This window comes from Gopherus flavomarginatus, chromosome 12 (genome assembly GCF_025201925.1).
Source record: "Gopherus flavomarginatus isolate rGopFla2 chromosome 12, rGopFla2.mat.asm, whole genome shotgun sequence".
NCBI lineage: Eukaryota > Metazoa > Chordata > Testudines > Testudinidae > Gopherus > Gopherus flavomarginatus.
In genome coordinates this window covers 8625618-8652187 of record NC_066628.1, presented here as the reverse complement: position 1 = coordinate 8652187, position 26570 = coordinate 8625618, and the positions used below count along the sequence as shown (strand labels likewise).

Below are 26570 nucleotides of genomic sequence, written 5' to 3'. Positions count from 1 at the left end.
TTTTTTTGGCTCAATTTTTTTGGGTCTCTTTTCAGATGAAGCTCTGCAAAAAATCTTTTCTCTGGGAGTTTTCAAAGAGCCTGATGAATGTCATTTAGCTGCGTCGGCTTTCTGTTTTGCCTCATCTTCCTCATCCTTTTTTGTAACCAGAGCTGCATAGTTTTCAGGATGGTTACATTTGACATGCCACCAAAGATTGAAAAACTTTTCATGGCACTTGCTTCACCTGTCTTGAAGCTACATGGTTTGAGCACGCCACTCACTTCCTTTTCCACCTTGCGCGTTACCGATTTCTTCTTTGCTTTTCCCAAAAGCCCAAATTTGGGCTTTTCAAATTCAAAAGTAAAGACGTCATTGAGATCATTTTCCATAAATCGGCTGTCAGTCATGGGGGGCAGATTTGATAAAGCCATGGCCAAATCTTCTTGTGCTGCTACCGCATCCAAATATTTCTTGTTATGATCTTCAAAAAGCAATGAACAAAAACATTACATTTTTTTATAATATACCTGCTTATGATATCTTAAACTACTTCGAATTTATTTTGGATTTTCTGGCCAAAAATGATCGCATTTTCTTTTTACACAAAATTATTATTAAAGTATATTTTAATATTTTAACATGTTTCTTGCAGATTTAATGATGTAAGAAGTATTTTAATATACATAATTGCAATTTATAAATAAAAATTTATATTAATTAAGTTTTTCTTATGAAATTTTGTGGTAAAAATATTCAAAATATTTTCCAAGTTTTTAATTTAGTATCTCAAATGTTGTAATATAGATATAGCAATGAAATTTGGTATGTGCCGTACCATTGGTATGTACTATCACTGTTCTGCAACATTAATTGTTGGGAAGTAACGACGCTACACGTTACAAGGTTGAAAATAAACTTTAACGGGAAAAAGAACAGGAGTACTTGTGGCACCTTAGAGACTAACAGATTTATTTCAGTGTGAAAGCTCATGCTGAAATAAATGTGTTAGTCTCTAAGGTGCCACAAGTACTCCTGTTCTTTTTGCGGATACAGACTAACACGGCTACTACTCTGAAACCTGTCATTTAACGGGAAAGCAGATTCAAATTGCAAGGACAGTCCTTTTAGTAAAGAGAGCAAATTTTTTGGAAATATGTTTTTGCTTCATCAGCCTGAATAGATTATACAAGATAGATATAGCAAATAACAGGTTCTATTTTGTATAATGTTTCCAGCCTGATGAAGGAAAAACATATTTCCAAAAAATTGCTCTCTTTACTAAAAGGACTGTGTTTGCAATTTGAATCCGCTTTCCCGTTAAACTTTATTTCCAACGTTCTATCATACAACATCATTCAAATAATTTTATTTAAACTACAGGCATCGTGAACTGTGGGGACTGGGCCAATTTTATTGATTTTTTAAAAATCTTCGACTATTTAACGGATACAACCCTGGAATATGATTTAATGCTAAAACATACATTAAAATGGTACTCTTAATTTATTTTGTATAATTAACCATTTCTGAGAAAACTGTATAAAAATTCTAATCTGCTTAGATGCTTAGAATGATACAAACAATTTTACTTTTCAGCTTTGGAACCATAAATTTTAAATGTAATAATAAATAATAACCAAAAATTATTAACTTATTATGGAACATAATATTACCGCTCGTAGCCAGAGTCAGTCGACGACAAGCCTTTCTTGAAATATGAAATAAAAATGACCAACTGCCAGTTCGGGACGCCTATGATTTAAATAATTTTGGATAATTATCGCTAAGACACAGACATAATTTCATTACTTTATATTAAAGCGTTTTTGAGGTATTAATCAGAAATTAACTTTTCGTCACCTCCTTGAAGGGAGTGTAGTTCTCTTAGGAAGAATTTTAGGACACGTGTTCACAGAAACATTGTTTCTTAAAATGCCCTAAGGATACACCCCCAAAGTTGTGTTGGACATTTTCCAATCACCCTGGATATATCACAAAAATCACTCCGAATTTATGCAAAACGTTTACTGTATATTTATATGCCTGCTGCATGTGACTTTTTCAGTACATTTAAAATTACAAGCAACGCTACCAAAAGACCGTTGAACAGATAACATAAAATAAGTCCACCAGAGTGATATGGGAGCATGTACAAATGAACAAATGTACCGGTAGCAGGAGCCTATGTGAGAAATGAGCTTAAGTGGTTAATATCTCTTGCGATATCTTAATATATCAATAAACGAAAACATTGTTTTTGCAATATACCTGTTTGTGATATCTTAAGTGTTGCATCTTGTATCACACTTTTCCATAATCACAGCATTGAGCGTGTCTCTTTGATCAACCCTTACAAAAGAAGTATCAACACATACTAATTTAACTATCTAATCTACGCGAGTACGTACTCGTCTAACCTTGGCAGAAGGGTGGGAGCAGTCTGCAGTATTGCCGAATGTCTGATAATTATCTGATTCATTAATAAAACATATCTCCAAAAAACTGTGTAATTTTGTATCAGTACATTAAATCTTGATTTTAACCGAAGTGAGAATAACTGTGACATATTACATAAAGTGGTAAAGTAGATGTTAGTATCAATTGTTATACAATCTGAAACTTTTTGGCACCTTTAGGACTTTCTTGCTAACTATCATTCATTTTGGATTGAAAATGAAAAACAAAAAACTGGAGCAGTCAAGATTTTCTGTGCTCTGGTTCTGCTCCAGCTCTGGGCAAAAACCTGCAGCTCCACTGCTCTGTGCTCCAGCTCTGGCCTCCGTTCCAAAGGCCTGCATACAACATCATCACACAACCTTAAAACACTAACAGGGTTAAAAAAAAAAACTAGATAAGTTCATGGAGGACAGGTCCATCAGTGGCTACTAGCCAGAGGTTGGGAGTGGGCAGCAGGGCATGGATCACTTAATGATTACCTATTCTTGTTCATTCCCTCTGGGGCACCTGTCATTGGCCACGGTTGGAAGCCAGGACACTGGGCTAGATGGATCATTGGTTTGACCCAGTATGGCCATTGTTATCTTAAGTCTTCCCCCTTCAGTTTTTCACCCCTTGGATGACTTAAAAGAATGACCAGCTTTTCTTTAACCTGTACTGCATATTTTCCCTGCAAGTACAGCAACTTCAAAGACAGAATCAAAATCATTCCAGCACAGAGCAATTGGAATTACAGCGATGAGAATATCTAGGTCCCCCGACAGAACAATGAAATTCCATCAAATATTTTCTAAACCAGTCTCTTGGAGCCTCTCTTTGCCCATTTGGAAAATGAGGACAGTAATACTTACCTAGCTGACAATTCATTCATGCTCCTCTGGAGTACAGATACCATAGCCTGGGGGGGAAATATAAGTAGATGGACACTCACCTCCTCCACATCATCTGCTGCTGTCTCATGAGTGCAGCTACCAGCCAAGTTGAGGAATGTCCACAGTGCATTTACCACCAGTTCCTGAGGGCCAGCTGAGTTTGCTGAGTCTTTTCGATGCTGTCAAGTGTCTGCAAACCACACTTGGCTCACATTGCAGAGTCAAAAACAAACATCATTTTAATATTTTGGTTTTAAAGCTTGAAACCCAGTAGTATAAGCTTTGGGAGGATTCTCCTTCCTATTTTTTTTCTCTGTCTCTGCAGAAAAGGCATTTTACAACTAGGTTAGATTTTTAAGGACAGGTCATTGTGAGGGAGATGAAACTAGGAAACCTCTTGAGAAAATGAGCACAAATTAGAACAAGGCCCTAAAGATACATTGCCATTTCCAAGCTGACTATGTACAGTAGAAGCTCAGAGTTGCGAACACCTGGGGAATGGAGGTTGTTCGTAACTCTGAACAAAACGTTATGGTGGTTCTTTCAAAACTTTATAGCTGAACATTGACTTAACATTGCTTTGAAACTTTACTATGTAGAAGAAAAATGCTGCTTTTAACCATCTTAATTATCAGATTTTTTTTGTAAATTCCCCCTTTTTTTTATAGTAGTTTGTTTAGCATAGCCCTATACTGTATTTGCTGCCTTTTTTGTCTGGTCTGTTCTGCCTGATTGTGTACTTCTGGTTCCAAACGGGGTGTGTGGTTGACTGGTCAGTTTGTAAGTCTGCTGTTCGTAACTCTGAGGTTCTACAGTATGAAGATTTCAGAAAGGACTGAAAATTCTGCTTGAATCAGGAACCAAGTGCCTTCATAGTAAATACGAGGCCAGCTCTGATCAAATGTAACCATTTATATTTTTTATTAATCACCATAAGAATGGCCATAATGGGTCAAACCAAAGGTCCATCCAGCCCAGTATCCTGTCTTCCAACAGTGGCCAATGCCGAATGCCCCAGAGGGAATGAAGAGCACAAGCAATCACCAAGTGATCCATCCCCTGCCTCCCACTCCCAGCCTCTGGCAAACGGAGGCTGGGATGGTGTCCCTAGCCCCATCTTGGCTAATAGATCCATCAATGGCTATCCTCCATGAATTTATCTAGTTTCTTTTTGAACCTTGTTATAGTCTTGGCCTTCACAAATCCTCTGGCAAAGAGTTCCACAGGTTAACTGTGTGTTGTGTGAAGAAATACTTCCTTTTGTTTGTTTTAAACCTGCTGCCTATTAACTTCATTTGATGACCCCGAGTTTTGTGTTATGAGGAATAAAGAACACTTCCTTATTTACTTTCTCTACACTAGTCATGATTTTATAGACCTCTATCATGTCCACCCTTAGTTGTCCCTTTTCCAAGCTGAAAAGTCCCAGTCTTATTAATCTCTCCTCATATGGAAGCTGTTTCATACTCCTAATAATTTTTGTTGCCTTTTTCTGTACTTTTCCAATTCCAATATATCTTTTTTGAGATGGGGTGACCACATCTGCATGCAGTGTTCAAGATGTAGGTGTACCATTAATTTATATAGAAGCAATATGATATTCTCAATTTGTTAAAGTTTATTTTCCTTGTGTCATGGTATGTTTCACAGCCCAGTTCACAGTCATCGGACCAGATCAACCTGTCACTGCTATTGTGGGTGAGGACATTGTGTTACCCTGTCACTTGTCTCCCGCAATGAGTGCTGAGAACATGGAGGTGAGATGGTCCCGGTCCGATTACTCTTCCTTTGTGCATCGCTATCGTGATGGAAAGGATCAGACTGAATATCAGATACCAGAATATACAGGAAGGACAGAGTTTCTGAAAGACGGCATCAGAAATGGAAGTGTTGCCTTGAGGTTACATAATATCAGACCCATGGATGAGGGGCGATACGCGTGCTATTTTGAGTCAACTTCCTTTTATAACGATGCCCATATGGAACTGGAGGTGGCAGGTCAGTAGCTTGTGCTTGTATTTCCTTTAGCAGTAGCATTTGATTGTTGGTTGTTGTTTTTTTTTCTCATTTTCAGCTCAGTACCCAATAAGCTGGAAGCTTTTGGCATATGTTTCTAAATTTAATGTGTTTTTCCTACTCTTTTTTGGCTCACCTAAGAGAGGAAGAGGTGCATCCTCCTGGGTGGCTATAGTTGCTATATCTTGAGACCCTGGGGACAGCAAAGGAGCCCAACATGAACCTCACACCACAAGACCCAGTTCCTCCAAAGACTTCTCCAGGTCAATCAACATTGTGTTAGCCTTTCACTTATTCAGCCAGACCCAGTGTTCTCTCAGTGTCCCAAATGCTGTCGGAAAATGAGACAGCAGAGAGACAACCAAATAATCATTCACTGAAAAGGAGATGTGCAGACGGATGTAAAAAGCAAAGTAATGGTGCATCTCTTAATCAAAATATCTCCTATCACAGTCAGGTCCACTGCTTTTATGTACATGGTGAGGGCCTGATCCAAAGCCCATAGCAATCACCTAGAGGTTTTCCAATGTCTTTGAAGCCGGCTGTAATATCTTCAGTAGACTTTGGTTCATGCCTTGAGTCAGGTGAGATGAAAAGAGTTTAATTGTCTAGGTCAGTGGTTCTCAAACAGGGCCCCAGGACTCCTTGGGGGGCTGCAAACAGATTTCAGGGGGGTTGCCAAATAGGGCTGGCATTAGATTTGCTGGGACCTGGGTCAGAAAGCTGAAGTCCCACTGCATAGGGCTGAATCTAAAGCCTGAGCAACTGAGCTTCATGTGGCCCCAAGTGGTGTGGGGCCCCAGGCAATTGCCCTGCTACCTACCCACTAATGCTGGCCCTGGCTTTTATATGCAGAAAAACAGTTGGTGTGTCAGAGGTGGCCTGTGGAGTTTTTATAGCATGTTGTCGGGGGTGGGGGGGCCTCAGAGAGAAAAAGGTTGAGAACCCCTGGCATAGGTTGCTCTCATTAGGCAGGAAGAAAATGATTGAACTACACTATAGGAACCAGTTTACCCGTGAGAAGCAGCAGAGATCAGCTGTGGTCCCTGATCATAAAGGCCACTGAGAGATCTATTGAAATCTGCAGGACGCCTTCCTGAATAACATCATTAAAAGATATTCAGCCGCAGATACCAACACTTTTTTTCCATCACCGGTCTCATGCTCAGCTGCTGCAGATCTTGGGAAATTGTGAAATCGTGATGTGACTGTAGATGTCTCCTCAGCAATTTACCCTCTAAAATGGATTTGAAAATGTGCATTGATGGATAAGATTGTGAATATCCTAAGTCTCCCGTTGTGAAGAGAGGTCTAATTTCTTTGTGGAAGAGGGACTGGCATCAGAGACGACACGTTCGGGGTGGGGCCTGCGAGGTCTCATCCCCCCCCCCATTTGCTACTTGGCTTGTACTGAGCATGCTCACACACACTGAGCATGCTCAGTAACACTGCTGAAGCCGGCTGCCCTCACTCTGCTCTCCCACTATTGGAGGGCACAGGTCATCTCTGCCTGGCACCCTACTCTTTCAAGAGAGTGGCCATCAATAAGTGTCCTAATGGCTCCCATTAGTTTGTCACCATCCAAGAGCAAGTCTTTATTCACTGCTCTCAGCACATCCTGAGCATCTGTCAGCAACAGTGGATGAAACTAAGGGGCTGCCTGCATTGCAGCCAGGGGCGTGGATTGTACCTCATGTAGATATGCCCACGCTAACCGTCCTGTAGCTAGCTCGCTAGAACTAGAAGTGGGCTTCAGAGCAGCTTTCACCACCCTGGGAACATACCCGCTGGAGCAGCTGGCAGTGAAGCCCATGTTGTGGCATCCTCGCTTTTACTTTTAGTGAGCCAGCTAGAGCATAGTTAGTGCTGATCCATCTACCTGAGCTGCCATGCACACCCAGAACATCAGTGCAGAGATGGCTGCAGCTGTCTTCTCCTGTTCTAACGCTGTCCCCTTAAGCCAGACAGGTGCCTTGTTATGACTAACTTGACTTATGCACTTTATGCCATGTGGCACAGAGGGCCTTCACCGCTGCCTTGCATCTTTGTTGGTTTCTTGCTTCAATCTGAGCTTCTTCCCAAGTCACTTGATGACTTTCGGCTCTGCTTCTGTTGAGCATTCCCATGCGTTTGTTGTGCTGAAGGTTTAAATACTTACTCCTTATGCTGAATATTCATATAAGTTCTAATGTTAAAGAGAAGTTGGGCCAGGTAATATCTTCTACTTGACCATCTTCTGTAGGGAAGAGAGCCAAGCTTTCTAGTTTACACAGAGCTCTTCTTCAGGTCTGGGAGCCTAACTCAGAGTGTTCCATCTTGTATTTACCTGTGACACTCTCAGTTAGTTTCCCAGACTTGAAGAAGAGCTCTATGTAAGCTCAAAAGCTTTCTCTCTCCACAATGGAAATTGGTACAATAAAAGCTATTACCTCGCCTGCCTTGTCTAATATCCTGCAACCGACATGGCTACAACACCACGGCACAATATAAAATTGAAACAATTGTATTCCACTCTCCTCTAGCTCTAGGTGCTGCTCCTCTCCTCTCTGTTGAGGGTTATCAGGATGGAGGGATCCGAGTGGTGTGCCGATCGGCCGGGTGGTACCCAGAGCCTGAGGTTTTCTGGAGGGATCTCACTGGACAACATGTACCATTGCTGTCTGAAAGAACATTCCAAGAGGCTAATGGCCTGTTTGAAACAGAAACTTCTATAATCATAACAGAAACCTCAAACCAGAACATCTCCTGTTCCATTAGGAGCACTCTCCTCAAACAAGAAAAGGAATCAAGAATTTATATAGCAGGTCAGTTGCCGTCCAAACCACAATGTGACTATCAACACGCACACACCCGCAATTGGCTAACAATGTTAAAATGTGTCTATACCAATGAAAACTGCCTTAGAAACAGCCACTAAGCATTATCATGTATGCAAATGAATAGTGATTGAATGATACATAAATATTCAAACAGAGGATGTTGTGAAGGCCAAGACTATAACACGGTTCAAAAAAGAACTTGATACGTTCATGGAGGACAGGTCCATCAAGGATAGGCCAGGATGGGCAGGGATGGTGTCCCTAGCCTCTGTTTGCCAGAAGCTGGGAATGGGCGACAAGGGGTGGATCATTTGATGATCACCTGTTCTGTTCATTCCCGCTGGGGCACCTAGCATTGGCCACTGTCAGAAGACAGGATGCTGGGCTAGATGGACCTTTGGTCTGATCCAGTCTGGCCGTTCTTATGTTCTTATTGTGCCTAATTCCTTCCCAAGCTGTTGTCTCCCCACAGCTAAACAGTAGGCAGATTTCACGGCCTCACAGATTTGCTGCCCATTGGAGGAGAGATCACCAAGGCAGAGTCTGGGTATATTCTTAGTGCAGCATGTTTTATTTATGCTACAAACTTCAGTCCTTGAAGTGAAATGGTCACAAACAGCATATAGGGGAAACCCTCTTTCAGAAATATCAACTCAGACACCGCTTCCTTGTTCCCCGGGAACAGGTCTGCTCCAATAATTCACTCTCCTTAGAGAGATTAAGGCAGAGGGCAAACTCTCTGGCTCTTTGCCATAGCTCCCCACCAAATACACTACAGCACAAAGCTAATGACTGAAGGAACAAAAGGGACACTGTGTAGAATCAAGCATGTGGGGTTATTACATACAGTGCTGGTGGAGTGTCACTTTGCTTATCAGGCTCAGAGACACTGCCAAACAATTGATTACATTAGATTATATAGATTTTTCATGAGCGGAGGGAAGTGACGGGGTGGGTGGTCCTGAGCCCCTAGATAGGTCTAGCAGCAAGACAAAATAAGCACAGTAGTCAATAGTCTAAAGATTACATAATGTCTCTGCCCATGGTTTCAGGTTAACAAATAACCTACAATTAGTACACAGGTTTTTTTGTTTAAACAATGTTAAGTGTATTAGTATTAAAGTATATATGTTGAATTCTGATTTTGGGTCATAGGAATGAAGTAGGTTCTGATTGTCCAACAGGTACGTACCTAGGGGTTAAAGGAAAAAGACATTGAAAAGTACATGGCAATAGAAATTGTCTTTCATGTTGCTCATTTGTGTTTCTAAATGCAGACACTGGTATCTGAGAGGGAGAAGGGAGGAGGTCATATCTCACATTGACATGCATGAACCTCTTCCATAAACTCAAGGTTGGCATGTGGAGAGAACATGGCGATCTCCTGTTGCAGAGGAATGGACACAGATTCAGACACAGGGCCCCTTTCATTCCTTTAGTCTGTTTGCAGCTTCAGATAAGAGTGCCAATTACTGCTCCCCGTCTGGAGTTCTGCTGACCATGCCTATTTTAGTAAAAGGCAAGGTTGTCTCTTGTTTGTTCTGCTTCTTTTTAGCTAATATTATTCACTATTTGCTGGGCCTCTCGGCCTCTTGACCAAACTCTGGAATTTGGGCCTGTAAAAAGAGCTGACATAGCCTGTATCAGGTATTTACATAAACAGCACGTGGATTTTGGCCCTTCCATGACATTAAAGCATGTCTTGAAAGACTGAACAGGTTTCTCAATCCAAGGAGAAGAACTTGTAAGACTATGGCCAGGTCCAGACTAGAGCTTTAAATCGATTTTAAGAGCTCTAAATCGATTTAAAGCTGTAACCGTCCACACTACAGAGGGCATAAAATCGATTTTAAGGGTCCCTAAAATCGATTTTGGAACTCCATCAAAACGAGAGGAGTAACCCCAAAATCGATTTTTTAAAATCGATTTTATGATAGTGTGGACGGCCATCGAAGTTAATGGCCTCCGGGACGTATCCCACAGTGCTCTAGTGGCCACTCTACACAGGTAAAGGTACTCTTCTGCTGGCCAGGTAAACAGGAAAAGCCCCGGGAAGTTTGAAATTCCATTTCCTGCTTGCACAGCGTGGAGCTCTCAGCAGCAGAGAGAAGAATGCAGTCTCCTGAAAATAGGAAAAGAGCTCCAGCATGGAGCACACAGGAGTTACTCGATCTGATAGCTGTATGGGGAGAAGAGTCAGTGCTTTCAGAACTGCGCTCGAGCAGACGAAATGAGAAAACCTTTGAAAAAATTTCTAATGCCATGCGGGAGAGGGGACATACCAGGGACTCGTTACAGTGCCGAGTGAAAGTGAAAGAGCTCAGACAGGCGTATCAGAAGACCAAAGCAGCAAAGGGCAGGTCAGGCTCTGCCCCCAAAACATGCCGGTTCTACGACGAGCTTAACGCAATATTGGGGAACAGCGCAACGACGAACCCCCCCTTGTCTGTTGATTCAGAGGTGGGCGTCGTGATTCCTGCAACTACGGAAGATTTATTTGATGGCGATGATCAGTATGATGAGGACCAAGAGGAGGAGGCTCCAGCAGAGAGCACAGAGCATTTTATCCCCCCAAACAGCCAGGATCTTTTCCTCACCCTTACTGAGGTTCCCTGCCAGCCATCTCAAGGCAGTACTCCAGAAAATGAAGCTGAGGGACCGTCCTCTGGTGAGTGTAATTTTTTTTACTAAAAGCTTCGGTTTAATGTAAGCCTTTTTTACTGGGTGCTTCAAATCACTACCTGTACTTAGAGTCACTGACCAAGTAGATTAAAAACCTTTCCTAAACAGTGACCCATGAGGTGGTTTTTAGAAAAGTCTCCAGTGTACAGGGCGGATTCATCCTGCTTGTTCGGGGAACGCGAGAGCAAACCGCGGGAAGCTACTCTCCTTCCCTGCTTTGCTCTCGCGTTCCCCGAACAAGCAGGGCTCCTTGCCTGCGGTTTGCTGGGTGGTTTGGGGAACGCGAGAGCAAACCGCGGGAAGCTACTCTCCTTCCCTGCTTTGCTCTCGCGTTCCCCGAACAAGCAGGGCTCCTTGCCTGCGGTTTGCTGGGTGGTTCGGGGAACGCGAGAGCAAACCGCGGGAAGCTACTCTCCTTCCCTGCTTTGCTCTCGCGTTCCCCGAACAAGCAGGGCTCCTTGCCTGCGGTTTGCTGGGTGGTTCGGGGAACGCGAGAGCAACCGCGGGAAGATACTCTCCTTCCCTGCTTTGCTCTCGCGTTCCCCGAACAAGCAGGGCTCCTTGCCTGCGGTTTGCTGGGTGGTTCGGGGAACGCGAGAGCAAACTGCGGGAAGCTACTCTTCTTCCCTGCTTTGCTCTCGCGTTCCCCGAACCACCCAGCAAACCGCAGGCAAGGAGACCTGCTTGTTCGGGGAAACGCGAGAGCAAACCAGGGAAGGAGAGTAGCTTGATTACCAGTACAATCTACTACAGGGATTACTAGCCATTATTAACTTACCATTTTCTCCGGACATGGTCTGTGTGCTCCCCTGACCTGCGTCTGAGCAGAACTCTCTGTCCTCAGCCACAAGCAATAAGTATTAAAGGAATCCTAAGGTGACCTTGTGGTAAAGTAAAATGTTCAAGGTTCGGTAACAGGCACAGGTCAGTGAGGGGAGAGACTGTATGCATGGTTGTGTGAAATGTGTCTCTTATGATTCTTTTATCACTCTTTCCAAACCCCACCCCCCCACACACAGCTGCACATTTCTCCAGCCTCCCTCTCGCTTCTCATCTACGTGGGGGGGGTATCATAAGAAGACTGAGGAAAAGGAGGACGCGTGAGGACATGTTCACCGAAATTATGGCAGTAACCCGTACAGAGAGAGCTCAGCAGGGAGACTGGAAGCAATTGGTCGCAAAGTACAGGGAGGCTGCCAGTCAACGCGAAGACAGGAGGGACGCCAAAAATGATGTCAGGTGGCAGGAAGATCAGCGCTGGCGAGCAGCAACTCTGGATCTTCTTCGTGATCAGACTGACATCCTCCGCGATATGCTGCAAGAGCTCCGTGGTTTCAGAATGCCCCCTACAGCCCGTGTATAACCTCCCTCAGTACTCACCCTGTCCCACACCTTCCAGAACCAGGCGTGTAAGAACGCGTGGGGGAAGGCTCTCTGCACCAGCCCCCTCCACCGCTGCGGACACTCCAACCAGAAGGCTTTCATTAGATTGAAAAGCCCTTTGTGTCCTGTTTTTTCCCTCCTCTAATGATCCAAACTTCTACCATGGCACCTTTGCCTATTTTTTACTCTCAGGTCATGCTATTAAGGCAGTGTGACTGTAGATTGGTAATGAACTAAAGCAAGCAGCTTTGGAAAGCTGCACGGAAGCTAGTTATCAGCATCAGGATTTGACAATTGGGGATATGGGCAATACAGGGAAAACAAAGAAAGCAGCCATACCGTAACCTGGTCCATGAGAATTCTTGTTCTGTCTTCTCTGATGCACTTTCTTCTTTCAAACCTCCCTCCCCCTTCCTCCAAACCTCCCTCGCTCCGTCCCCCATAGAACAATGAGTTATGAAATTTCATGCACAGTATTGTAACAACAAGCATTATGCTTGATTGATGAAAGGGTCCTGATTTTAATAAAGAACACAATTCTTGTAACAAATAGTAGTAACTTTATTTTCAATAAAAAAGCAGTTAAGGAAGGTTGCAGGTACTGTGCCTAGCAGCAGACGGAAGCAGCTAATGGTGGAGTAGGTAATAATTGGGAAATACAGAATTATATGTTTTCCAATGGACAGCTCTTGCAAGTAACCTAAGCAAGCAATTGAGGAATGCTGCAGGCAAAGTATCTTGCAGCAGCAACACCGCATAGACGGGGAGGGCAGCAATCAATTGAAAGGAAATCAGCATTCAAACTGTACCCTGGCCCATGAGGAAGCTACTTTTCAGTGCTTCTCTGATGCGCACAGCATCCTGGTGAGATCTTCTAATTGCCCTGGTGTCGGACTGCGCATAATCAGCGGCCAGGTGGTTTACCTCAGTCTCCCACCCCGCTATAAAGGCCTCCCTTTGCTCTCACAGAGATTGTGGAGCACACAGCAAGCAGCAATGACAAAGGGGATATTGGTTTGGCTAAGATCTGAGCGAGTAAGAAGCGTTCGCCATCTCGCCTTAAGCCTGCCAAATGCACATTTCTACCACCATTCTGCACTTGCTCAGCCTGTAATTAAACAACTCCTGAGCACTGTCAAGGCTGCCTGTGTATGGCTTCATTAGCCAGGGCATCAAGGGGTAGGCTGGGTCCCCAAGGATAACAATAGGCATTTGGACATCTCCAACTGTTATTCTCTGATCAGGGAAGTAGGTCCCTTGCTGCAGCCGTTTAAACAGTGTAGTGCTCCTGAAGACACGTGCGTCGTGAACCCTTCTGGCCATCCCACGTGGATGTTGGTGAAACGTCCCTTGTGATCCACCAGGGCTTGCAGAACCATCGAAAAGTACCCCTTGCGGTTAATGTACTGGGCACCCTGGTGTTCCGGTGCCAAATAGGGATGTGGGTTCCATCTATGGCCCCCCCACAGTTAGGGAATCCCATTGCAGCAAAGCATCCACAATGGCCTGCACGTTTCCCAGAGTCACAACCTTTCGAAGCAGCAGCTTAATGATTGCTTTGGATACTTCCAGCACAGCAGCCCCCACAGTAGATTTGCCCACTCCAATTGATTACCGACTACTGACCGGTAGCTGTCTGGCGTTGCAAGCTTCCATATGGCTATTGCCACTCGCTTTTCCACTGTGAGGGCTGCTCTCATCCTGGTATTATGCCGCTTCAGGACAGGAGAAAGCGAGTCACAAAGTTCAAGAAAGTGCTCTTACGCATGCGAAAGTTCCGCAGCCACTGCGAATCGTCCCACACCTGCAGGGGACTATGCGGTCCCACCAGTCAGTGCTTGTTTCCCGTGCCCAAAAGCGGCGCGGAACGGGTAGAACCTCACCCATAACCGTCAGGAGCTCCAACGTGCAGGGGCCCGGGGAGTCAGAAAACTCGTTCTCCAGTTCGTCATCGCTGTCGTCCCCGCATTCAAGCATTCTCTCTTGCATTTCTGCATCATGGGTCAGCAGTGATAGAACGAGAATGCGTGAATTATTTACAGCATTCGCGATCAAGGACAAGAGCAGACCTGGATCCATGCTTGCTGCAAAATGGCGTTTCCCTCACTGCAGCCAGTAAAAACAGCGCGAACTGACTGTGTGCCGTTTACAGGAAGGGGGGGGGCTGTACCCAGAACCACCCAGGACGGGGACTTTGATCCCATCATGCACTGGGCTAGTAACCCATAATTCCAAAGGGCAGGGACCCGTGCAGGAACTGTGGGATAGGTACCCAGAGTGCAACGCTCAGGGAAAAGATGGACGCCAGGGAACATGGACGCTCAACATCGATGTAAGTAGCCCTAGTGTGGACGCGCAAAATCGATTTTATAAAGCCTGCTTTATAAAATCGATTTTAATAACATCGATTTTACCCTGTAGTGTGGACGTGGGCTATGTTAATGGTGCATTCAGGTGACTCCAGCAATAGCATATAGCTCAGCTCCCTTCTGTGTTTCATAACAAACAAAGCTCCATCCAGGTTTGATCAATGCAAACAGCCTACACAGATTGTGTGGTGTGGATTCACTATGAATGGGTATGTGTCTGGAAGGTGGGGGCCATTGACGCACAGTTATTATGGCAGGTAGAGTGGCATTTCCAGTCTGTACAAGGAGCAGTAGGTGAGGCAGACTGGCTTTTTGCTTCATGGCAAAATGGAGGATGTGGAGCGGTGTGGTTTCCTATCTCCGTGTACAAAATAAAACCAGTTGAACAGGTCAGAATAAATGTTCATTGCCAATTTAAACCTTCTAAGGGAATTGAATCATTCATGAACTGTCCTGATTTCTAGGAATGTATTTTTTATTCTTAACTATTTGCTGGATATTTTGGGTGAAACTGACTGGCAGCCCTCAATCCACAGTCATGGTCCCTTATGTACTATGGTGATAATGTTGCTGTCTATTTGCCACAGCTGTTCTCCAGCATCTAAAGTTACATTTTAAAAAACACCACTCTAACATTTGTGGTTCTGAATTAAACCTTCAAAATGTGATTTCTGTGTAATCAATGCATTGGTGTCTGCCTGTGTCTGAAGAGAGCCTGAAACAATAGCTTGAGAGTTGTGAACTGCCCCTGTTTATTTCAGTGGGACAGCCCTGCTGAAGTCTAATAAGCATACTTCGATGATCAGATTTCTCTAGAACAGGAATCTTTTCCAGTGTACCTTCAAATGAGCAAATAAAACTAAGGAAATCTCTCTACCAGAATCTTTTTAAAGTTCCTTATCTGCTGATGAAAAGCACTATATTAGAGCAAGGTTATTTATTATTATCCCTCAGTATTACATCATGGGGATTTTTTTTTCAAACAAAGATCCTTCACATCATACAAAAATCTTTTAGCTTAGAAAGGGGAAAGCTTTAATTTGTCCCCATGAGTGTCCAGTAAATCATGACCATGAACCAACTTCGTAGGTTTGGTAGTCTGGAGTTTTGTTAAACCCTCTGCAGAATTCCTGTCATTTAGGTGCTCAAATGCCCTAATTCTCCTTTCCCTTAAGAGTGCTGTCTTCCTGAGGTCGACAACAATCAGGATATAGTGAAGTACTAACATATTCTTGAGCTACGCATTCATATCCTTATGGATTCCTCCAGGTGCACCAGTAATCACTGGGATTTATTTTTGTTCCAATTTTCCATAATAATTGATGGCAAATTATGAAGAACTCTGTTCTCTTATTTCTTTTTTTTTAATAGTTCTGTCGGCTGGTATGTCTTTGTCTTCTTTTCTACAACAGCTGTATCAAACCTGTTTGCCCGCGTGGTTTGGTCTGTGACAATTGCCAGATCCCATTAAATCTTATACCTCTTCATTTTCTAGAACATTTTCAACTTGGTGATGATAACACTGCATGGTTTATTTGAATATATATTTTCCACAGAGGCTCCAATGCAGATGCTTGGCAACCTCATTGTGTCTATTCATATATTCTCTCCCAGCCAGGATCCTGCAGGCCCTCAACACATGCTCCACCATCTTTCTTTTCAGAATACATTCTGCATCTTGGGGAGCAGTTCTGTTTAGTCTATTATGTTTCAAATGTCATTAGGCCTTAACGACTACTCTTAGGCAACCAGAATGCAGCTGTCTTTCTTTTGAGGATAACCATCTACAAGCCACTAATTTCTTAATCTTCTATCACTAATGGGTTTGATCTCTCTCCAGGCATTGCTTTCTGTGCAAATATTTTGGGTCTTTCTCTGGCGATTTGCTTTCTCCTTTCTCTTATGCTTTCTTGGACTGGGATACGCGTTCAGCCATCACCTGTTGTTGTGACCAGATGGGCTTTTACTCTACTTGACTCTTCATATATTTTGATGTTGTTATATTCTTCATTGTCTGTCTGTTACTTCCTCCACCCCACCCCACCCCCAGATTTTTCCTCCATCACATCATTGGATGTAAATCCTCTCCATATCTTGATTAACATTCATTACTCTGTGTATTACGAGGAGGTTTTTTCTTGTTTTTCAATTTTGTTCTTCTCTGATAGATTCCAGTTGATCACTCCAGCCATGGGCCATACTTGCGGTATCATACATTGATGACTCAGACGAACTTGTTTGTTGTCTTTAGATTAGTTTTTATGTATGTGTAATATTGTTTCCTCACATCTTCTGTGATTTCCTTATGTTGTACCTCTGACAGTTCCCTGATCCTGAGATATTTATAGGGGCCACGGTGAGCGAGATCCTGGATTGTGCCTTTGTTGACTTGAGCACCATCAGACTGAACCATTTTTCCCCCTCTTTACAGATGCCGATGCTCATTGAGCTGATCCAAACCTTAGCTTTATGTCTTCACTAAACTGTTTTACGCATCTATCTCATCAGTCTCTGTATCTCCCTTTGTGACTGTCCATACATTTTCAGATCATCCCTGTGTAGCAGATAGTTAGCTGGTAATGATTCTTTCCTGATATGACAACTGCAATTTGTCTTCCGGGGTGTCCTTGTGAGTTGTAGCACTGCTGCCACAAACAGCTGTGATGCTATGTAATCCTCTTGAAAGATTTGGACCTCATCAATGAGATTCCCTTCCAGAAAGAGTCGAGGGTCCCTGTTAACCATTCATTACTGCCAAAAGAATATGATCGTGGGAGGAACCTTGCGCATTTTCACCATCTCAGTGATTCACTAATGTTGGATTCTGTCATATCTTTTTTGTAGACTACTGTAGCCCATAAGGGCTGGTTTGCCTTCATTATATTCTGCTGTAAAACAAGGAACCTACAGGCCTGGATCCTGTAAGTCAGTAGCTTAAGCAAGTTAGCATAAGTACAGTCAAATATAGTAGGCCTGAGTTGTTTCTTTGTTTTTTTGTTTTTTTTTTATAGCTAAATGGCCAGTTACCCATAGATTCTGGGGAACTAGAAATAGCTTCCTCAATAGCAGGAGTTGAAATCTAATAGTAAATAGCAGCTGCAGGAACAAGGAAGCGATCACTGAAACTCGCCTGAGTAGGAAGTGATGGGTCTGATAATGAGAGAAATGGCAATATGTATAAATATGCTGACCTACAGGATAAGTGCACCCCGATATTATGAGGGTGAGGAAGTTAGATTTGGGCATGGAAGGCTGAGCATTCACATGAATAATCATGATGGTGCTCCAGCCCTGTAATAGGGCAAACCACCATGTGGAGGGGGTTAACTTTCCATCATTGTACCCTTCAACTCTGTAGTTATTATCAGTCTTGGGCATTGAGGAACCTGGACCATTGGACTCATTCAGCATGCCAGAGGTGGGGCTGGTCCTTAGTTTCTTACCACCAGGTCCTCAAGGAAGGGTGTGAATAAGCAAATCTAAGAGCGCATGCAAAGAATGATACCGCAGATATCCCCAATGCCGTGTTATTGATGATTATTTATGTGGCTTGGAATTTTTCTGGCTTTCTTATTGATCTTAATAAAAATCTCTAAAGCTTTGCTTTGCCCACAGTGTGTGAGTCCTCACCCTACACCACGAGGTTCCCTACAAGATATTGAACTCCTTAGTTTGAGTTCAGTGTAGCCTGATTCTGGGACAAGAATCCTCTTGCCCTCAGTCTACTAATAAGATTCAACTGGCAACCAATACAAGTATTATTAACAATTAAAAAGATTAGGCAACACTAATCATACCTCTCTAGCTTTTTCTTTTTTCTGTTTTGCATCCTTTGTGACCCTTCTGTTCAGCGTCAGGTGGTCTTGCATCCCTTTCATGTTTGCTGTGGAATTTTCTTGCTCGGGATGCAGCATTCCACTGCAAATTAGCACGATCCAAATTTTCTTTGCCAGAAGTGCCATTATAGAAGTTTCCATATAGTTGGTAAACACATAATCACTGTCACCATCCATCTTGGACATCTGTTCTTCAAACATTTGTTAATTTTTTCCAGTAGGCAGTCAGAGAGAGTGGTTTGTCATTTCATCCACAATCCATACACCCCATTTAATCCTCATGCTTTCTAATTTTTCATTCCTCTCAGTGTCTCATCTATTTCTTTCTTTGACATTTTTGTATATTCCTCAATCGTGTGTTTTTTCCCATATTTCCCCACTGTTTATTACATTGTTATAATTCTCTTATGTTGTTAGTAGTAGTAATTTGAGTATGTTACTATTGAAGAACTCTCTAAAGTTCTGGGGAAAAAATAGAAGCCAAGAAATTCATAGTTAAGATTAAATTACAAGAAACCCACATCTTTTGAAAACTGGAAATTTGCAGGTAAGAAAGCTAATTTTTTTAACTCTATTTTTTTTTTAAATAAAGGTAGTATAGACTCAAACCATTGATATGTGTCTGGATTCTTCACTTTAGCAAACTTTTCTGTGTAGGTAATTTTTATCTTATGGGTTGTTTGTCAAAAACTGTTCACTTCAACTGTAATTATTATATGTGATATCACAGCATTGAACAATATCTCAGCAGTGAATCAAGCCAAGCTCACTTACTCACTGATACCATATATTACTGTTAAAATGATCTTGATTAGAACCATTTTAAGTCAGTTTCTGATCAATTTCATAGTGTAAACAGGGCCATCTCTGATTCCTTGTCTCACCCAAATTCTGCTGTACATGTATATATTTGTAATAAAAACCATTTGACCTTGGTCCTTGCTTCCAAAGTAATGCCAGTTCTTTTTTTTTTTTTTTTTTCCCCAGAACTTTTTTTCCCGAAGAAATCTTTCTGGATCGCCATTCCGTGCACGATCATGGTTATTCAGTTTTTTGTTATTGGTTTCTTAATTTATCACTTGAAAACAAAAGGTAATACATTAAATAAAGGAAGTAAACCATAAAGAGGCGTTCTCTTAATAAATAATTTTTTAATGATATGCAGTGATTGTGATGACTCCATAGTTAAGGTTGTTACTTTTATTTTCAAATGATTGCAAAGTCTGTTTTTGTTCCCCTCTCTAAATCCCAAAACAGTGATAGCAGCACAAAAAAATTATAGCCCTAGAGCAGGGGGTGACTTTTGTTCTGCAAAATTGGAAGTGATTTGAACAAAGTGTTCCCAATTTACAGCATCCTAAATATGGGAATGTTCATCCAAGCTCCATTTTTTTCTTTTACCATTTCTTAAGAACAAAACAAAGTAGAAACTTAAAATTTAGTGTATGGGACTTTGCAGCTGAGATCTAATATGCAGAACCAAAATACAGTTATATAAAGTGGAAATATGCAACACGGATAAGGCCCAAATTGTCACATGTCATCACTGATTTGAATTTCCTCCGTTTTTGTGTAATGAATCGAAGTGTATGACTGACTTCAGAACTAGCCCTGGCTTTCACTCAGCTGTTGCTCGTAGCCCCATCTTTCATTCACACACACAATCCTCTGGCCTGAGTTCAGTGGTCCTTTCCACCCAGGCTAGTTCACACAGCTGGGGCTCTGCTTTCAGTCAGGCTGGTATTCCAGTGAGGGCTCAGGCTAAATTACTAGAATTCTGATGGTCCTCCAGTTCCTTCCCATAATTCCCCCGGGTGCCGAGAAGGACAGACAAGTTCTTCCAAAAATCATTGGAAAAGAATCGTAGAATGGCTCAGCTTAGCATAGACCAAAGAACCCTGGGATATGTCCCCAGAAGTCCTAGTACTGCACAATGGTGAATGCAACAGTAGTGAAGACACAGTAAATTTCTGAGTATGTGTTCGCAGAACGGCCACAAACCTGGTCCAGGCTACCCTAGATGCTCAGACCCAAGTGCCAATCATTCAAGTTAACTCTGCAATGAAGATACACCCTGAGACTCCTGGAGCCTGGTTTTAAGATCAGAGGAATCCAAGTTCCAGCAGGAGTCAAAGGTTACTGAACATGCTGAGCTCTTCTGAAAATCAGGCACAGGGTGTGTCATGCTGGACATATTAAAACTCAGGAACCCAAACAATGACCATTTTCACTGTGCACCGGTTTTGTGGGGCCTGGAGCCAAGAGATCTGGGACCCCATTCCTATGGGACCCCATGCCTATTTGCATTCAGAGCAGAGTCACTTTACCTTGCATTTAGTGAACTCATAGACACTTTGTTTGGCCACTCTGCCAGCGTACCCCAGTGCAGTCCCTGGGGGAGGTTTGTAGAGCCATCGGTAAATTTTGACCATAAAGGACATAGTCTTTTTACTGTGTATCCCTGGGGGAAAGAAATGTAATAATAATAGTGTATTTATTTCTGCTTATTTTTTTAGAGAAGAAGACTGCAGAACGTAGTAAGTGTTATTCCCTCTCCTTTCACAATCTTTTGCACACAGTACCCTTGTTTGGGGGTGCGGTGGGGGTTGGTTGCTTGTTTGGGGTGTTTTTTTAATGTCATTTGGTTTTTAATTTAATTTTTAAAAGGTGTTGCGGGGTGGGTTAATATTAAATATGTGGAATTTCACATTGAAAGGAAATTTTTTTTTAAAAAGAGTTTTATATGTGACTAAAACCAGGAAAGTTGAATAGAAATGACCCACCAGCCTTAATCTTGGTACTGACGATCTAATATAATAAAGGCATGAGATTTAACATACACAATGAAGGGAAAAATGTAAGGCCCTGATTCAGGAAAGTTTTATACAAGTATTTAAGTGTCTCCCTATTTAGGGCAGCTCTTAAGCACATGTTTAACTTTAGGCATGGAGTTTTTTGTCTCATTGAAGGCAATTGGCACGTAAGCGCATGTCAACGTTTTGCACGTGTCTAAACCTTTACTTTCTAGTAAGGACATGAGGCACTGAAGAGGGGAAGTTTATATTTCTAGAAATCAAAGATACAATAAATGCTTAAAGTATGTTATCAAAATATTAATATTAGTAACTTTATTTCCTGTTGTTATTTCAAATCTTTGGAAAATCAGACCTTCTCCAGGTGGGTTGGATACAAAGCCAGGGTCTTTCCCTTCAGTCTTGTGAGATTTGGAATTGGGTCCATAGGATACAATTGAGGATTTGCCATGGACATCAGTGAGTGAAGCATTAGACCTTTAATAAAAAGGGTTATTTGTTTTGCTTGTTTGTTTTAAAGATAACTTTAGTGTATCTCCAAGTTAAGTATGATGATAATATAGAAATAAATATTAGTTATTGGAAATTTCTGTAAACTCTCTATTAAATGTGTAGCCTTTGAAAGAGAACTGCTCATGTGCTGTATATGTATTTCTGACTTTATTTCATGGTAACTTTTTACTAGAATTTATAACTAGAGGTGTTTGGAAGATGTGCTGGACATTTTGCTCTTTGAAAATTAGTTTCCCCCAAAAAGTCAAAATATTTAAAAAAATAATAATGGAACCAAAAAGTTCTAAAAAATGAAAATTATCATTTCAAATTGACATTTAGCACAAAGTAAGGTTTTTTTTGTTTAAACAGGAAAATTTATTTGAAAAATGATATTTTAATTTGAAATGAAACACGAATTGTCTCATTTCTAAATGTTGATTTACATTTTTTTTTAACATTTCACCACAGAAAAAAAGGTTCCCCCTCCCCCCCCCCCCAAGAATCATCATTTTTCCTCCAAAAATTACCATTTCAATTAAATATTCTTTGCAGGAAAAGTTTTCAAACACATTTGTGACCAGATTTACTTCTGTTTCCCCCTTTCCACTCCCCACATTTCATTCTCTATAATATTGCTGCTTGCTAATTTAATGTTCGTTCAGAGGAGTTCTCATTTCTATTTATTGATTGCAGGGTGGAGAGACTGCCTTACAGAAGCAGGTAATGAATGTTCACATTTTATCAAAGTCCAAATCCCATCCCCCCCAAGGGTTCCTAACATTCTGTTCACTTTTTTGACTGTTGCTGCACACAGAGCAGAAGTTTTCAGAGTAGAGTAGTCCATTTTGGTTGGATGTATTCCTGGAGATTTCATCACATGACATAATCTTTAATTAAAGATGAAACTTTAGTTCCTGGAGACTCCTGGAAAATCCTGGAGGGTTTGCAACCCTATGTCAGAGAACTATCCACAATGACTCCAAGGTCTGTCCCTTGAGTGGCAACAGCGAATTTGGACCCCCAAATTTCATTGGGATTATGTTTTCCCATGTGCAGTACTTTGCGTCTATCAGCATTGAATTCTATCAGCCATTTTGGTGCAGGCAGTTTCCTGGCTCAGAAATCCCTTGGTCTGCCACACCAGCAAGCTGCGTGCCCAGGGAGTTCTGGCCCCAGTCCACAAACCCAGACCAAGGCACTTAATGCCGAGTTTTAGGCATCACGGGGATCCACAAAACCCCTGCCTGGCTGCCACCTGAATGGAGGTGTCTCAGCTCAGGGACTTTAACTGAAAAATGTAGGCACCAAGGACCTAAGTTTCTGCCTCTCGGCAGGCACACCGCTGCCTCCCTCCCACCCAATCCCCCATGCGAGCCAGAGACAACAGCCTATTTTGTCTGTGAGGCCCAACGTGGTAGGCAGGCTCAGAGGCCACCGAGTTCTGTGTGGAACAGTTGAAGGAAAAGGTCCCTTGTAGCTTTCAGCCAGTGGTTAGGGTACTCATCCAGGATGTGGAAAACCTCCAATTCAAGTCCCTCTCCATCTGTGAGAAGAACAGGATTTTAAAATGAGGCTGGGATGGGGACAAGAGCCAGGGGCATCTCTTAGGCCCTCCCCCGCCCTGGGCAGGTTGAGGGTCTGGGGCTTCCCACAGTGACTCAGGCTCCACGGGGAGTTCTGATCACGGCCCAGCTCAGGTGGCATGGGGGTGGGACTTTGGGGGAAGAGGAGGGGCAGAGGGTGGGGACCATGAAGGGAGGGGTGAGGCCATGGGGGAAGAGGAGAAGCAGGGAGTGGGGGCTACAGAGTGGAGTGGGACCACATAAAGGGGCGGGGCTACAGGAGCAAGAGGAGGAGCAGGGGGCAGGGCCTCGGGGGGAAGAGGTGGAGCAGGGGGCAAGGCCGTGGAGAGGGGTGGGGCCACAAGCGGAAGAGAAGGGTGGGGCCACAGAAGGGGGCGGGGCCTGATGTCCCCCACTCTGAGGCCAGAGCACTTATCTGAGAGATGGGAGATCCCTGTTTTAATCCCTTCTCTCGAGCAGGCAGAGTTAGGGGTCTCCTACAGCCCAGGTAAGCACCCTAATCACTGGACTAAAGGGTATAAGGGTATGTGCATTTTTCCTCACCTCCACTGTTTTCTGTAGAACTAATCAGCCTCTGAGCACATCTACCAGCTCAGGCAGGACAGGCATTCAGCTGCCTGCATCCCCCAGGTTCATGGATCACAAGCAGGGATAGGCACCTCTGTGCTGTCCAGACTTAGGTATTATCTCCATGAGCGGGGCGGGGCTTACCATGCACCCCTCCCACCAGTTAGTTTAGGCAGCTCCCTGTCTCTAGCATGCCGGCTTTTGTGAATCCTCTCCTTAAAGTGCATCTACCCTGCACAATATTCTTGTGGCTGTGCATAGAGCGCATAGGCTACATGCCCCCCTAGCACGGGTATAAATAGTTTGTAGTTATAGATGATGAGGCTCAGCTTAGGGAAGTGAAAACACCCATGTGCCCTGCGGGGTATATACCCTACATGGCTCTCTACATGCCCAAGCAAAACCTTCCCCAGGATGTGCCGCTGCCTCCCCACTGCCGGATCCTTTCCCCGTTGCCTCCACTCTGCCAGAGCCTTACGCTGAAATGTGTAGCTACACACCACAGTGTTGATGCTTTTCCCTGCAGCGTGTGGATACGCATACCCTGCACCCTACTGCCAGTGGTGTGCAATGTCGATGTAGCATTAGGGGCCTCTCTCCTCATTCATATAGGAAGCCTCACTCAGGATTTGGGGTTCCCATTGTTCTCACTGTGATTTTGTTTGGTGTGGTAACACTGAGTGTCCCTTGGTGGAATGGGGGGGGCTCTGGTCTCTCTGCCCCCTCTCAGGGTCACTCTCACAACTGCTTCTCTGACTTTCTCCCTGGAATACACACACTGCAAACCCAAACCTCTAATCCCTACTTCTGCCACAAAGGAAACCCCTCACACCATGAAACTTAGCTCTATCCTGCACTTGTAGCCTTCCTTGTTTCCAGATGTTTTTACTATGTAAAGAGGCTTGATTGCACCTCCCATGGATGGTAACAGAGTGAGCTCAGCACACCCACTGGCTTTAAGGAGGTCTTTGGTTCTTTTTTCTTCTTAATTCAGGACCGTATACACACACACACCACACCCATTTCAGCATAATCATACTGTTCTTTCACCTGTTCTTAGCTGAGGGGATCCAGCAATGATCCCTGAGCTCAGCTTCAGAGACAGCAGAAGCGTGAACAGTGGCAGATCTCTCCTGGTTGGAAAATGGAAAGGGGGGGGGGAAGTTTTGCAAAAAAATATTTTTAAAATGCTTTCCTTTTGAAGTATTTAACATATTTTTCTTTTTTTAGGATTTTATGAGGATCTTTTTTCATGGTTTTTTTTATTTAAAAATGGTCAAAATTGGTGTGTGTGTGTGTGTGTTTGTTTGTTTTTTATTTATCCAAAATCGTTTTTTATTTATCCAAAAATTGTTTTTTGGCAAATGAAAAGTTTGGATAACATTTGTGATCATTTAAAAATATTAATTAAAATCTGTTCATCATCCAGCCGTCCTTCCTCACTCAGATATACAATCAAGAGCAAGGAGAGAAATTGATTCTCTCTCCAACTGGGACAGCTTCTGTAACTGACACGATCAAAGCCTCCCTCAGGGCTGAGCTCTGTCTCTAACACTCAGATTCTCTTACTCTCTCTAGAGAAGGTGACCCTGGATCCAGACTCAGCAAATCCCTACCTCATCTTGTCGAAGGATCAGAAAAGAGTCAGACTGGAAGGCGTAGACAAGAAGCTGCTCGCCAATCATGAGGGATTTCGTTATTCTCCCTGTGTGCTGGCCTCTGAGGGATTCACCTCTGGGAGACATTACTGGGGGGTGAAAGTTGGGAGCAAAGGAGGCTGGGCTGTGGGGGTGGCCAGAGAGTCTGTGCGGAGGAAGGAAGGAGTAGTGATCCTTAAGCCTGAGGAGGGGATCTGGGCTGTAGAGCGACAGTGGTGGGGTGAGTTCTGGGCTCTCACTAGCCCTATGACACTCCTTTCCCTAAGTAGGAAACCTGAGAAGATTCGGGTTTCTCTGGACTACGAAGAGGGGCTGGTGGAATTTTTCGATGCTGATAATGTGAAACCGTTCTACGCTTTCCGCTCGGTCTCTTTTACTGGCGAGAAAATCTTCCCTTTCTTCCGGGTTGGGGGTGCAGGAGCCCACCTCAGAGTGTATCTGTGAGAAAGGGTACATTATTCCACTTGGACTCATTCAAAGGTGTTCTCATCAACTTAGGATATCTTTCATTCAGTTTACAAAGATCACTCATAGCTCCTCTTTTAACTTTGTACTAATTCCCTGTAAATGAAGACATTTTTGAAATAATGGATGTATTTTCTGCTCTTCTGTCTACTTTATTTATTATTTCAGCTGCAATTTTGGGGGAGTAGGGTGGGGTGAGGAAGGGTCTGCTTCCCCATTAGGGTTGCAGCTGCCCTCTTGACAGTCTGACAAGAGCCTGAGGCCTAGTCTATGCTACAGAGTTAGGTTGATGCAAGGTAGCTGACGTCGACCTGACTAGGGAACTACAATAACTGTCCTGCCACAGCAATTTAATAACTCCACTTCCATGAGAGGTGTAGAGTGAAAGTCGATGTAGTTCGGTCGACGCAGTGTCAGTGGAGACACACTGAGTTTACTAGCTTTCAGAAGCCAGCTTACAATGCCACCCAGTGACGGTACAATCAATACAAGCACTCCCAGTGAGGACGCGCACCGCTGACACAAGAAGCAAAGTGTAGACACGCACAAGCCACGTAATTACTGCGGCAGCTG

General features: G+C 43.3%; 2 protein-coding genes across 9 annotated transcripts in view; both read left to right on the top strand.

Moving 5' to 3' along the window:
• LOC127033315 (butyrophilin subfamily 1 member A1-like) overlaps positions 1–26138 on the top strand; it is a 46703-nt gene extending 20565 nt beyond the window's left edge. For 6 of the 8 annotated variants that reach the window (XM_050921311.1, XM_050921309.1, XM_050921312.1 and 3 more), the window contains exons 4-8: positions 4962–5309; positions 7850–8131; positions 19404–19529; positions 22418–22444; positions 25453–26138. In XM_050921311.1, the coding sequence (XP_050777268.1) occupies positions 4962–5309; positions 7850–8131; positions 19404–19529; positions 22418–22444; positions 25453–25976 (1307 nt within the window). In that variant the 3' untranslated portion in view covers positions 25977–26138. Of the gene's footprint in view, positions 1–4961; positions 5310–7849; positions 8132–19403; positions 19530–20932; positions 20954–21582; positions 21689–22417; positions 22445–25452 lie in introns of all 8 variants that reach the window. The other 2 variants (XM_050921313.1, XM_050921307.1) reach the window with 2 other exon arrangements.
• On the top strand, positions 10221–12340 carry LOC127033340 (uncharacterized). The gene is made up of 2 exons (XM_050921367.1): positions 10221–10814; positions 11848–12340. Exons 1-2 carry the CDS (start codon positions 10259–10261, stop codon positions 12189–12191), a joined length of 900 nt encoding a protein of 299 aa, XP_050777324.1. The 5' UTR covers positions 10221–10258; the 3' UTR covers positions 12192–12340.
• Positions 26139–26570: the final 432 nt, after the last annotated feature.

What these genes read in the sequence shown, in the direction of transcription:
- LOC127033340 (XM_050921367.1), top strand. Translation starts at nt 10,259, where the DNA reads ATGCAGTCTCCTGAAAATAGGAAAAGAGCTCCAGCATGGAGCACACAG. An exon ending in AGCTGAGGGACCGTCCTCTG is followed by an intron (nt 10,815 to 11,847) that starts GTGAGTGTAATT and finishes CCCCACACACAG; the next exon opens with CTGCACATTTCTCCAGCCTC.